Consider the following 15,100-nt stretch of genomic DNA (forward strand, 5'->3'; position numbering starts at 1 on the left):
ATATGTATATTGAGTCTGTTAATACATATATACCCATATAAATACACCTGTACACACACACATAGACACATATAAATATATATCAGCTAGATTACGAGTTGAGTGTTATGACTCAAATAGCAGCATTATGGGCCATAACACATCATTTTCCCTAACGCAGCCATTACGAGTCTTGTCGGTATAGGTGTACCGCAAGCCTTTTAGCCTGTAACACAACGTCTTAACCCCTAATCTGCCGCTCCCGACATCGCTGCCACTAATAACATTTATTAAACCCTATTCCACCGCTCCCCGACATCGTCACCACTATACTAAAGTTATTAACCCCTAAACCGCCGCCTTCCCTCATCGCAAACACTATTTAAATATTATTAACCCCTAATCTGCAGTCCGCCCACCTCGCCTCCACTATACTAAAGTTATTAAGCCCTACACCGCCGCCACTATAATAAACCTATTAACCCCTAAACCGCAAGCCCCCACTACGAAATATAATAAATTAAACTATTAACCCCTAAACCGAAAGCCCCCCACATAGCAATTAAATAATTTAAACGAGTAACCCCTAAACATAATGCCCCCTAACGTTATATTAAAATTACAATTTCCCTAGCTTAAATTAAATTTAAATTTACCTGTAAAATTAGAAAAACTAAGTTTAAACTAGCAATTAAACTAATATAATTATTAAACTAACTACCAATTAAATAAACTAAAATACACATTAAAAAATCCTAACACTACTCTAAAAATTACAAAGTATCTAATTAAAAAAAAAAAGACTAAATTACAAAAAAATAACAAACACTAAATTACGGAAAATAAACGAAATTATCAAAAATAAAAAAGAATTAAACCTAATCTAATAGCCCTGTCAAAATAAAAAAGCCCACCCAAAATAAAAAGAAACCCTAGCCTTGCCCTAAGTTAAACAGCTCTTTAACCTGTAAAAAAAATACAAAGACCCCCAGCAGTAAAACCCACCACCCAACCAACCCCCTAAAATAAAAAACCCTAATTCTAACAAAAACCTAAGCTACCCATTGCCCTGAAAAGGGCATTTGAATGGGCATTGCCCTTAAAAGGGCATTTAGCTCTTTTACATTCCCAAACTCTAAACTAAAAAAAAAAAAAAAACACCAAAAAAACCCTTAAAAAAACCTAACACTAACCGATGATCCACTTACAGTTTTTGAAGTCCCGCTTGAACGATCTTTATCCCGGCAGAGAAGTCCTCATCCAGGAGGCAAGAAGTCTTCATCCAGGCAGCCTCTTCAATCTTCATCTCGGTGGCAAAGTCCTCATCCATGCAACGAGAAGTCTTCATCCAGACGGCCTCTTCAATCTTCATCCAGGCAGCATCTTCTATCTTGATCCTGGTGGCGCAGAGCGGGTCCATCCTGAAGACATCCGGCACGGAGCATCCTTTTCACACGGTCACCGCCGTACACTAAATCTTCAATGCAAGGTACGCAATCCAAGATGGCGTCCCTTGCATTCCTATTGGCTGAAAAATTTGAATCAGCTAATAGAATGAGAGCTGCTTAAATCCTATTGGCTGTTCAAACCAGCCAATAGGATTTAAGCAGCTCTTATTCTATTGGCTGATTCATCATCCAATAGAATTAGAGCTGCTTAAATTCTATTGGCTGATTTGAAGAGGTCACCTGGATGAAGACTTCTCGCCGCTTGGATGAGGATTTCGCCACCTGGATGAAGATTGCAGAGGCCGTCTGGATGAGGACTTCTCTCCCGGGATGAAAATCGTTTAAGCGGGACTTCAAAAACTGTAAGTGGATCGTCGGGGGTAAGTGTTTTTTTTTTTTAGTTTAGGGTTTGGGCATGTAAAAGAGCTGTATGGCAATGCCCATCCAAATGCCCTTTTCAGGGCAATTTGTAGTTTAGGTTTTTTAGATAGTTTTTTTATTTTGTGGGTTTGGGGAGGGGGTGGAGGTTTGTAATGTTAGTGGGTGTTTGTAAAAATGTTTTCATAAACAGAGCTGATTTCTTTAGGGCAATGCCGTACAAAAGGCCATTTTAAGGGCCATTGGTAGTTTATTCTAGATAAGTTTTTTTTTATTTTGGGGTGTTTTTTTCTTAATGGGTATTAAAATAGGAATAATTTTTCTTATTTTTGATAATTTGTTTGTTATTTTGTGTAATGTATTTTTTTAGGGGGTGTTTGTTTTTTGTAGCAAAAGAGCTTTTTAACTTAGGGCAATGCCCTACAAAAGTCCCTTTTAAGGGCCTTTGGTAGTTTATTTTAGATTAGGCTTTTTATTTTGGGGTGGGTTTTTTTTTAAAGGGTATTAGAATAGGAATCATTTTTATTTTTTGGGATAATTTTTTTTGTAGTGGTAGTTTTTTTCATTTTTTGTAATGGTAGTTTTTTTATTTTTTGTAATTTTAGGTTTTAGTGTAAGGTAGCTTAGGTTTTATTTCACAGGGAATTTTGTATTTATTTTAACTAGGTAGTTATTAAATAGTTAATCACTATTTACTAACTAGTCTACCTAGTTAAAATAAATACAAACTTGCCTGTGAAATAAAAATAAAACATAAGCTAGCTACGATATAACTATTAGTGTAGGCAGGCGTCAGCAATGTTGAGGGCAGCAGATTAGGGGTGTTTAGAAGTGGGGTTTATGTTAGGGTGCTAGGTTTAAACGTAACTTTTTTTCCCCATAGACATTAATGGGTCTGCATAACAGAGCTTTTCTTTCCGCGATAGCAGGTGTTAAAGGGACAGTATACACTCATTTTCATATAACTGCATCTAATAGACACTACTATAAAGAATAATATGCACAGATACTGATATAAAAATCCAGTATAAAACTGTTTAAAAACGTACTTAGAAGTCAGTTTGGCTCTGTTGAAAAGGTAGCTGGAAAGCCCACTGCAAGTGGCAAATAAGACACTCCCCCCCTCCCCCTTCTTTTGCATATGAAAAGACCCTTTATACAAACAGGAGCAAGCTGGAGTAGGTAGCTGAGCGTATTCACATAAAACTTTGGGGCTTGGTTAGGAGTCTGAAAATCAGAGCAATGTTATTTAAAAATAAGCAAAACTATACATTAATTTAAAAAAAAAAACTTTATGGACCATATAAGTAGATCATCTACAAAACATTTATGCAAAGAAAAAATGAGTGTATAATGTCCCTTTAAAGACTTTATTCTGACCCGCTCTCCCCACTGATGTCTATGGGTAAAGCGTGCACAAGCACGTCAAAACAGCACTTATTTTTGGTGTGGTATGGATCTTAAAAGCACCATGTCGCCCGCACAAGCCAGGACTTTTAAAACTTGTAATGGCTGCGCTATAGGGGATTAAATAACGCCACTTTTGTTGCGTTCGTTAATTTCCCTATAGTGCTCAAAACTCGTAATCTAGGCATATGTGGTTTTATATATATATATATATATATATATATATATATATATATATATATATATATATATATATATATATATATATATATATATATATATATAAAGAAATAAAGAAAAAATACCAGCGCTAAAACTGTCACTTTATGTCGATATTTGTATATATATATATATATATATATATATATATATATATATATATATATATATATATATATATATATATATATGTCAGAAAGTGAAATGTCAAATTTTCTCACAAATGTGGATGTAAGAAAAATGCGAAAAGAGAGAGTATTAGTCTGCAAAATAGTAGTGTAATTCAATATGTGTATCGTGCCGCAGAGAAAATGTGATTGCAGTGTACCCTTAACACTGGTAAAAAGTATGTTGTAGTAATGAGAATAAATAAAAAATAGGTTTCTGCACACAGATATAAGGCAATTCAAATGATATTACTACTAAATATTTTTAAACACTACTAATCCTACTTATCAACATTCGGGAATTAACATTAAAATGTTTGGATATAGCAGTTCACAAGAGTGGTCACAAAATGTTCATAAGAATAATGCTTGGATTGGTAGAGGATTTACTTCTTACCGGAAATTACCTCAATCATATGAGGTAATGTATGATCTCAAAACAGAAGGATGAAGGCTTGGTTGAATCCTTAGTCTGTGGTTGGTTAACCCCTGTAGATCCTATATGAAGATGGAATGGTTGTCCCTGGGGATGTCTGATCAGCTCTGTGGTCTTTCTTGCGCCACTTGATAGGTAGAAACTTCCAACTTTCTTTAGGGATATGCGTGGCCTTGGTATCTCACAGGAGTATGGTATATGTTTTTTCTTTCTTTAACACCAATTCTCGCCCGAATATGTAGAAAGAGATAAAGGACAAGCACATAGCATAATACTGTTTTATAAAAGAAATTTATTGTAAACAGATAGCGATATGCACTTACATTTTAAGCCCTCAATCCATGATGAGGTAAGCATTCACATATATAAAAAATCTCAAGGCTGTTCTACTTGGCAATCACAGGAAAATTGTTTTTCCTTTTAATAGGCACAATAGTGACTCCAAGCACAACCAGGTGTGTTCTCAAATAGTTGATGTACAATAAAAGACCCCTTTACAATAAGAGGGTGTGTAGTTCACGGCTTATAAACCGAGTGTGGAATATCCTGAAACCTCTCAATGTAACGCAGAGTGGCTGATTAGTAGTGCACTTACATGTCAGTCTCAATATGCGTTGTAAAGTGTTCCGTAGGGTATAAAAAAATAGAGTTATTGTTAAAATACTTCCAAAGCCTTTCACTTCAAAAGTATATAGTGCAGTCGGTGTCCTTGACGTGGTAGGCAAATCCTGTACACCCACTTCAGAAAGAAACCTTATGCGTTTCGAAGTTTGAGTTACTTCTTCGTCAGAGGTAAAAGAATGCTACATATTCGGGTGAGAATTGGTGTTAAAGAAAGAAAAAACATATACCATACTCCTGTGAGATACCAAGGCCACGCATTTCCCTAAAGAAAGTTGGAAGTTTCTATCTATCAAGTGGCGCAAGAAAGACCACAGAGCTGATCAGACATCCCCAGGGACAACCATTCCATCTTCACATAGGATCTATGGGGGTTAACCAACCACAGACTAAGGATCCAACCAAGCCTTCATCCTTCTATTTTGAGATCATACATTACCTCATATGATAGAGGTAATTTCCGGTAAGAAGTAAATCCTCTACCAATACAAGTATTATTCTTATGAACATTTTGTGACCACTCTTGTGAACTGCTATATCCAAACATTTTAATGTTAATTCCTGAATGTTGATAAGTAGGATTAAGTAGTGTTTAAAAATATTTAGTAGTAATATCATTTGAATTGCCTTATATCTGTGCGCAGAAACCTATTTTTTATATATATAATTGTAACAACATTTTGCATTTAAAAGTTATAAGGGCTCTTACTGGAACTTTTTATATTGTGCTTTATTGTGCACAGAGAAAATGCAGTGACGTTCCCTGGAATCTCATCCCTTCATCAGACTAAGTGAGTGCATGCCTGCTTTGGATTATTAATTAAATTTGCCTGCACCACCCTGGTCATTGCATGGATGGTGAATGTCCACTTTTCAGGACTGTATATATATATATATATATATATATATATATATATATATATATATATATATACACATAGCAACTGTCAGGGTGTCAGGAACAGTATATGTAGCACAGGCTGAAAAGATCCGTACTCTGCACTTTAAATCAAAATCACTGTTTATTTACATGATGTTTTGGAGCCTGAACACGCCTTTTTCACAAAATGCGCATTACATTTGATTGTAGCTGTGGGCGTTTTTATGTGGGTAAAACCACAGACGATGCCAGAACTCGGTTTGCCAACCACAGGTCTTCAATCAGGACAGCACTTAAAAAGGGTTCGAGTGACCAGCCAGTAGCTAGACACTTTGTGGAAAAAGGCCATGGACTCCAGGATTTAAGATTTACACTAATAGACCATGACCCCCCACTGAGGCGAGGGGGTGACAGGGATACACTCCTTCTACAAATTGAGGCCAAGTGGATCTTTCGATTAAACACTCTTCAACCACAGGGACTGAATACTATGTTTGATTGGCACTGTTTTCTATAGACTGAAGTTTTTTTGCCTTGTGCCATAACAACAATTTTTTTGGAACCTACGTAGACAGATTGGGAGAGTCCACGTACCATTCAATTTCACTCACCTAAGTTCCTTTTATATTCTTTACACCTTTATTGGTGATTTGGGCTTTGAACTATGTTTATTTCCCCTTTCTTCCTTGTACTCTGAATGGGGTTTATATTGGTGATATGTGGTGAACTTGGATGACGTTTTTTACATGTTTTCACTATTGAATGTAGTTATTTCTTTTTTCTTATTTCTTCTTTTTTGGGGCGACACTATATCCTTGTTAGTTTTAACCCTGTTAGTTTTAACCCTGTCTTAGTCCTTATCTTTGTGATACCTATGGCTATAATACTAATATGTATGGGGTTTATGGCATAATATGGCCAATAAGGTCAATGGTGTAATTACAGCTTTACTTTTTGAATGTGGAAGTGTTTGCCTGACAGAGTATATGAACATATGACAATTGGTTTTCCGACCGTTGTGACATGTATTTACAGATGTGTGGAGTTCGATTGTACATCTTTGACCTTTTCTATGATCTGCTGCAGTTTAATTTTAATTGTAATTGCAGCGCTTAACTCCCATCTTGCGTGTATATTCTAGTGCTGTAGATCATATGTGTGACTTGTTGCTAATGGTCACTATGGCAACGGTAAACAATTCCGGTGATTGGCCGATTGCCCCCCACATGAGAGTCCTGTGTAGTTCCGAGTTCCGAGTTCTCTACCCGGCGTTGTGTACCGATGCGGCAGTGAACGGCTCCTGAGTCTGTGGGTTATGTTTCAATTCTGGTGAGTTTTAAACTGGCGATTTGATTCTGTTCTTTAGCATCTTTAACTTTTTATGGAGTATCAAATGGCAGTATGAATGATTGATTGGTAACTCTCATTATACTTATTATGTGATCTGCTTGTTTTTCACGCTCGTTTCCATTGCATCACAGTTTCCCTAATGCGCACTTGGGCTGTCACTGTTATGTCAGAGCCAGGATGGCTCATCTATAAATATGTTTATACGATAGCACATATTTTATATGATAACACTTATTGTGTACAATGTGACTTAGTGGTCACTATGGTTACCAATTTGGCGTTTTTTTTGTCTAATTGAGGGGAGGGGTTTGGGTTTACACAGTGTATAAAGTCACTATTGTTTGTTAAACACATTGTCTGAGGAAGGGGATTTTTTGTCCTCGAAACGTCACAATTTTTCAGTAAATTATTTCACTAAAAAGACCAGTGAGTGCAAGTTTGTTTCTTTTATATATATATATATATATATATATATATATATATATATATATATATATATATATATAAATAATTGTAACAACATTTTGCGTTTAAAAGTTATAAGGGCTCTTACTGGAACTTTTTATATTGTGCTTTATTGTGCACAGAGAAAATGCAGTGACGTTCCCTGGAATCTCATCCCTTCATCAGACTAAGTGAGTGCATGCCTGCTTTGGATTATTAATTAAATTTGCCTGCACCACCCTGGTCATTGCATGGGTCAGGGTGTCAGGAACAGTATATGTAGCACAGGCTGAAAAGATCCGTACTCTGCACTTTAAATCAAAATCACTGTTTATTTACATGATGTTTCGGAGCCTGAACACCCCTTTTTCACAAAATGCGCATTACATTTGATTGCGCTCAAGCAAACCCGTTTGTTTCAAACTTGTAAGATGCATGCTATATCCGTCCTGAGCAAAGAGCCAAGAAATAGCCCATGTTGCTTGCCAGCCACAGTTAGCATGCCACTCATAATCTAGTGCTGTACTGGGTTGTGGTTTCAGTTAGCAGAAAAAGCTATTTCATAAACAAAAATATAGCTAAAGCAATATTTCCAATACATTTTAAACTCTTCAGCTGGTCAAACAAGTAATTGGAAACACATAAAGGAGAAACCAATTTTATAGTACACTGTCTCTTTAATGTTCATCTGGATTCTCATTTGCCTTGTGCACCAGATGTTGTTTTGCACCATTAGCTTTAAATTTGAATGTATAATGTAATAAAAAAAAGATATATGTATTTAAATGTGTTAGTATGAAGGTACTTTGGAGTTTATAAGAATATGTGTGTATATATATATATATATATATATATATATATATATATATATATTTGTGTGCGTGTGTAAATATCTATTTATATGTGTTTATATATGTATTTACATCCAAAGAAAGTTAGGACAGTTCTTTAATAAAACTTCCACATTTATTAATATTCATGTACAAGGGAACAACAGCATCAGGGAGAGCGTAACACCACCTGGCTTACGCGTTTCGGCTTACGCCGTAATCATAGCCACTGGGTGCTAGAATCTTCAAACTTCCTTTTTAAAACAGACAAGATTTAACCCTATAGGTTAATACTAAAAATGTAATGCCCTATCTTGTTTAATCAATGAGTTACTATAGTAGCGCTGCAGACGCAACACAATACAGGACATATAATATAAAATAAATAGACAAATAAGAGGGAGACAAAAGAAAGTAGCAGTATCATAATGCAGAGCAAGTCAACTGAGCATAGAAAGAGAGATGTACTGAATATTTATGCTGGGCACGCGTATCACCCAAGGTCTAAACTCTAGGTATTACCTTATCAATTATTGGGAATAGTTGTATCGCTTTGATATGTGGTGCTTGACCTCTTTATCTCAGTCCTTCTCTTCACTCTGGAGTTAGTCCTAGCACACTTTATAGTAAGTCCTAGTGTATTATATGTTATCCTGAATTGTATATATGTTCATATTAACTTTTTACTTTATTATATATAATGCAGTCCTAATACTCTAATCATCACAAATGAGTTTGACATTAGATTTATAAGAGATTTAGGGTCTTACTTCTATGTATATATTATGAAACCATTCCTTACTTTTCACTCAGTTTAGGCATATATGAATGCTAACAATGTTGGACTGATATGTGATATATAATAATGATATGTATGGTTATGTTGTGTATTTTAAGTATCTTCAAGGTGCTAGCATTATCAACTTGCAAGTTCCGTGACAATTTCAATGTTAGCATTTCTATGCTCAGTTGATTTGCTCTGCATTATGATACTGCTACTGTCTTTGTTTCCTCTTATTTGTCCATTTATTTTATATCATATGTCATGTATTGTGTAGCATCTGCAGCTCTACTATAGTAACTCATTGATTAAACAGGATAGGGAATTGCATTTTTAGTATTAACCTATAGGGTTAAATCTTGTCTGTTTTAAAAGGAAGTTGGAAGATCCTAGCACCCAGTGGCTATGATTAGGGCGTAAGCTGAAACGCGTAAGCAAGGTTGTGTTACACTCTCCCTGATACTGTTGTTCCCTTGTACATGTTTTATCGATGGAATACTAATACATTTGGATGTTTTATTAACGAACTGTCCTAACTTCATTTATTTGGATGTCTATGCACCAGCAGGACTGTTCGTTTTCTTATTTGTCAAGCTTTTCTTACCAAGCTTATTTGTCAAGCCATTTGAAACTCGACTTTAGAGACCCTCCTCCTCCCCCTCATAGGAACGTCACAGGAACGTTAAAGGAAACGTCATCGGCTCCTCTCTTTGTGGATTGGTTGTCAGCTTGAAGTAAGTGTCCCCATTGTGGTGAGCAATTTCCTGGTTATACGCATAGCATTTGGCAGAGCTTTAAAGGCAAGCTGGTTCTCACCTGAAGCGGACTCAACCTACATCTTCGCACGGACATACTGGAAGGAGAGGTATGTTGCCTCAATTTATTAAGTGACTTTCTGTCTTTTATGGTTTGGGAGTTGAGGTGCAGTCTACTGTGTATTGAGAGTGCTTGGTGGCTTGTCTAGAAGTGACACTTTTTGGACCACTAGACGTACATTAAAGGTCCTATACTAACTTATCCCTTTCAGTGATTTATTTATTTATATGTATTTACAAACATATAAACACATAACACATAAATACATGTGTATACATATAGAAATATATATAAGTGCATTGGAGCCCATTGCTGTCAAGTAGATGAAAACATTTAAAAGCATATTTATGTAATATTCATATTTAATAAAGGTTTTAACTATGTGTTTACAGTAAATATTTCACATTCCAATGTTCAGAATAAGTTCTATTTATAAATAGATATCCCTATACACAACTGTGTATATCTATACCTATATATAATCATTAATATATATATATATATATATATATATATATGTGTGTGTGTGTGTGTGTGTGTGTGTGTTTGTGTTTGTGTGTGTGTGTGTGTGTATATATATATATATATATATATATATATATATATATATATATATATATATGTATAGATATATATATTGTACCAAATTACCATAAGATATATGTAGAAATATGTTTTATGAATAAATAGAACATATTCTTCAATGTGAAAAACACTGGAATGTGAAATATTCATATTTTTATTTTGGGTTAGCGCACTTGAGGATTCAGGTTAGTGTGCAAGTAGGGTGTTAGTTTTTTTTCTACTTTTTTCTCCATTGACTTCTATGGTGAAATAGGTTATAGCATTCTCGATATTCTAACTTTGACTTTTTGCACTCTTTGGGTTAGCGTGCTAGCGATAACTTTTTACTTTCAACTTGTAATAACAGCTCTTAATAGCACTGCATTCGTAATATGACCCTATATGCCCTAATTCCCTGCTGTGACACATTTTGTTCTTATTTCTTCTCTCAAAAATAAAATGATCACACAATTATCACTGACAGTCACTTTTATATTCATTCCACCTTTTTATCTACTCAAATCCTATTGTGTTTTATTTTTAAAATAACCGTTAATCTAGATAGTTAGCTGTGTTAAAACACGTTAACAGACATCTTAGTAGAATTAGCATTTAAGGACACTTTAAGAGAACATAAAGTTAGTATTAAATAGGCTGACAGCAGGTCTTACGCTTTCAACTGAAGCATCCATTTGAGACGCTGGTGTTGTAAGAATTCATCCTTTGGGACCTGTATAAAGCATTATTTTTTTCATTGCGCACAGCAGACTTGACATTCACATTGCATTTTCACTTCCAGTACAGTGGTAGGTTTCCAAAGGGAAGTAATGTCACAGATCTGGACTTTTCTAATTAACACTATATATCACTACATAGCAATATACCTTTCATAGAAATGACAACATCAATGTTATCTAAGTTATCTCACTTATTATAGGAGTGTTGCTTACGAATGACGAAAATGACAAACTATGGTGAAAATAATGTCTGCCATAACTATGATCATTGCAAATCACATCTTATCTTGAGATGAAGTAAAATATTTAAGGGACATTAAACACTAAATAAATGCTAGATTTAATGATGCAGTCAAAGAAAAGATTAGTCTGAGAATATCATGTATATGTATTTTTTTAAGTTTCATTAGTTGTTTAAATATTGAAAAAATAAGTGTAAAGTTTTAGTGTCTATAAAACAATGGAAGCTGCCATGTTGTAACTTAGGTTACTTTCTCTGCTGTGGCCAATTAGGGACAGTTATAAATAGGTCACTAGAGTGTGCAGTCAATGGCCGTTTAGAATATAACAGTGTTCTGCACTTCTATTTCTAACAGGAACTAAAACGTTCATAATTTCAATGGGAACAAAATAAATAATGAAAATATAATACAGAGTTATTTTTTATATATATGATTTTTCATTTTATATAACCATCTCAAAGTGTTTAATATCCCTTTAATGGTATGTCTCAAATGCATACAACAAATGGTAGAGACAATGGGGCCTATTTATCATGATGCGAGCGGACATGATCCGATATTGTGGATCATGTCCGCTGCACATCGATAAATGCCGACAGCATACGCTGTCGGGATTTATCATTGCACCAGCTGTTCTTGTGAATGGCTGGTGCAATGCCGCCCCCTGCAGATTTGCGGCCAATCGTCCGCTAGCAGTTGGTGCCAATCAACCCAATCATATTGGATTGGGTTGATTTTTGGCGATGTCTGTCCTCCGCCTCACAGCAGGCGGACAGGTTATGGAGCAGCGATCTTTAGACCACTGCTTCATAACTTGTGTTTCTGGCGAGCCGAAACACGGGGCATCAAGCTCCATACGGAGCTTGATATATAGGCCCCATACCTTTTTAAGATCATAAAAAAAAAGTAAATAACTAAATAAAAAGTCCCAAAAGGGAAAAGCAAAAAATTCTTTAGATTTTTGAATAGTGCTATATTCCTTCACAGTCACATAACAATATATTAATGTTGCAATGGAAAAATGAAAACAAGACAACAAAAAGAAAGTTACAATTGCAAAAGGGTCACAACCTACAATATAACAAAATATTTAGGCATAATAATATCTACAATAAAGCAGCAACATATTATCTTACAATATTACAGCAATCACCTTTATGCTATACAGGTCCTTTTTTGGATTCATTGAGAATCATAACTGTTTGAAGATACATATGAGAATTCATTATTTCACAGAAACATAAATCATGTTTGTTGTTGTTTCAAAGTATATCAGCAGTTTGGATAAAATATTAGCAGGGCCATAATAAAAGTACATGTTCTAATTCTTTAGAGTACGTAACTTTACGACTGTCGACCCTTCTCTAATGTGTGTTTAACCCCTGCAAATCAGCAGCTCTAGACACTACTGCATTGTGGGTCTCAAGCAGCACTTCTACTTTGTGTTTAAAGGGTTAGTGAAGTCCAAATTGAACTAATTTTAAACAACTTTCTAATTTACTTTTATTATCAAATTTCCTTTGTTCTCTTGGTATTAGTTGAAAGCTAAACCTAAGTTGGCTCATATGCTAATTTCTACGGCCTTGAAGGCTGCCTCTTATCTGAACGCATTTGACAGTTTTCACAGCTAGAGGATGTTAGTTCATGAGTTTCATATAAATAACATTGTGCTCATGCATGTGGAGTTATTTAAGAGTCAGTACTAATTGCCTGAAATGCAAGTCTGACAAAAATCTGAGATAATGAGGCAGCCTGCAGAAGCTTAGATACAAGGTAATTACAGAGGTAAAAAGTATATTTCTATAACAGTGTTAGTTATGCAAAACTGGGGAATGGTAAATAAAGGGATTATCTATCTTTTTAAACAATAACATTTTTGGTGTTTAATATCCCTTTAACCCCTTTGTGGATGGTTAAAGGGACATTATACACTCAATTTTTCTTTGCATAAATGTTTTATAGATTATCCATTTATATAGCCCATCTGGGTGTCATTTAAAAACAAGCAAAATTATACATTTTTACAAAAACATTGTGCTGATTTTCATACTCCTAACCAAGCCCCAAAGCTTTAGAGGTACACTCATGTCTACAGACTTCAGACTGCTTCTGTTTGTATAATGGGTCCTTCCATATGCAGGGGAGGGGGGTGTCCCAGGCTTATTAGTATCTGTGCATATTATTCTTTATAGTAATGTCTATTACATGCAGTTAAATGAAAATTGGTTTATACTGCCCCTTTAAGCACACAGTACAGCAAGGTTGATAGCCATAAAATGACATGCTCTAATGGATTAGAAGATGGCTTCGCCAAAGCAATACTATGCAGCTAAAAACTATTAGGTTATTTCCTTTTATTATGTGATTACCATAAACCTTGTTATCATTTCTCTAATGTTACATTTTACAAAGTACTAATGATATACATGTTCCATTTCTTTTTTAACAAACTTGCGCTATTATTTACTAAGCTTTGATAGCATGTCTTTATATTAGCCGCACTATTATCAAAAATAGAAAATAAAAGACATTTAAAAATACCTACATCAACAATGAGGAAATCCAGCCAGCACCAGGCATTGGTGAAATATTTGACAAATCCATACGCCACCCATTTAAGAAGCATTTCCAAAATAAAGATGTAAGTGAACACTTTATCTGCATATTCCAACATTGTCTTGATTGTTTTTCTTTGTTCAATATAGATGTCTTCAAATGCCTATAAAATAAAAGTATTCCAAAATATTTAGCTGAACACTATTTACACTGTATTTGTAGATATGAATATATTAACACTCTTCTTTGTTTGTCTCTTTTTTAAATAAACACTATTCAATTAAATTTCCTCCAAAACAGAACAGCATCTCAAAGTAATGATGACAAATGATCGTAACAAAAGATATAGTTCTATACAAATTCTAAAACGGATAGTTAAAGTGATGGCAATTTTTAGAGGCCACATTTTATGTGGAGCGCAAGCAATATCAGGCTTTTAGGCTCTTTTGCGTGCAAGTTAAATTGTGCTCGTAAGTTGAAAGTCAATGCAAACGCGTGAGCACATTAGGGCCTAGATTTGGAGTTCGGCGGTAGCCGTCAAAACCAGCGTTAGAGGCTCCTAACGCTGGTTTTGGCCGCCCGCTGGTATTTGGAGTCAGTGATTAAAGGGTCTAACGCTCACTTTTCAGCCGCGACTTTTCCATACCGCAGATCCCCCTACGCCATTTGCGTAGCCTATATTTTCAATGGGATCTTTCTAACGCCGGTATTTAGAGTCGTTTCTGAAGTGAGCGTTAGAGCTCTAACGACAAGATTCCAGCCGCCTGAAAATAGCAGGAGTTAAGAGCTTTCTGGCTAACGCCGGTTTATAAAGCTCTTAACTACTGTACTCTAAAGTACACTAACACCCATAAACTACCTATGTACCCCTAAACCGAGCTCCCCCCACACCGCCGCCACTCGATTAAAATTTTTAACCCCTAATCTGCCGACCGCCACCTACGTTATACTTATATACCCCTAATCTGCTGCCCCTAACCCCGCCGACCCCTGTATTACATTTATTAAGCCCTAACTTGCCCCCCACAACGTCGCCGCCAGCTACTTAAAATAATTAACCCCTAATCTTCCGACCGCAAATCGCCGCCACCTACGTTATCCCTATGTACCCCTAATCTGCTGCCCTAACATCGCCGACCCCTATATTATATTTATTAACCCCTAATCTGCCCCCCTCAACGTCGCCGACACCTGCCTACACTTATTAACCCCTAATCTGCCGAGCGGACCTGAGCGCTACTATAA

The 15,100-nt window shown here is 35.5% G+C and overlaps 1 protein-coding gene across 9 annotated transcripts in view; it reads right to left on the minus strand.

Annotated features, from left to right (window-relative positions):
* Window positions 1-15,100, minus strand: part of LOC128638134 (sodium channel protein type 2 subunit alpha-like) — a 189,306-nt gene that overhangs the window by 63,940 nt on the left and 110,266 nt on the right. For all 9 annotated transcript variants that reach the window (XM_053690036.1, XM_053690021.1, XM_053690028.1 and 6 more), the window contains one exon: window positions 13,845-14,018. In XM_053690036.1, coding sequence (XP_053546011.1) covers window positions 13,845-14,018 — 174 coding nt within the window. The remainder of the gene's footprint in view (window positions 1-13,844; window positions 14,019-15,100) is intronic.

The sequence above is a fragment of the Bombina bombina genome, chromosome 1 (assembly GCF_027579735.1).
Source record: "Bombina bombina isolate aBomBom1 chromosome 1, aBomBom1.pri, whole genome shotgun sequence".
Taxonomy (NCBI): Eukaryota; Metazoa; Chordata; class Amphibia; order Anura; family Bombinatoridae; genus Bombina; species Bombina bombina.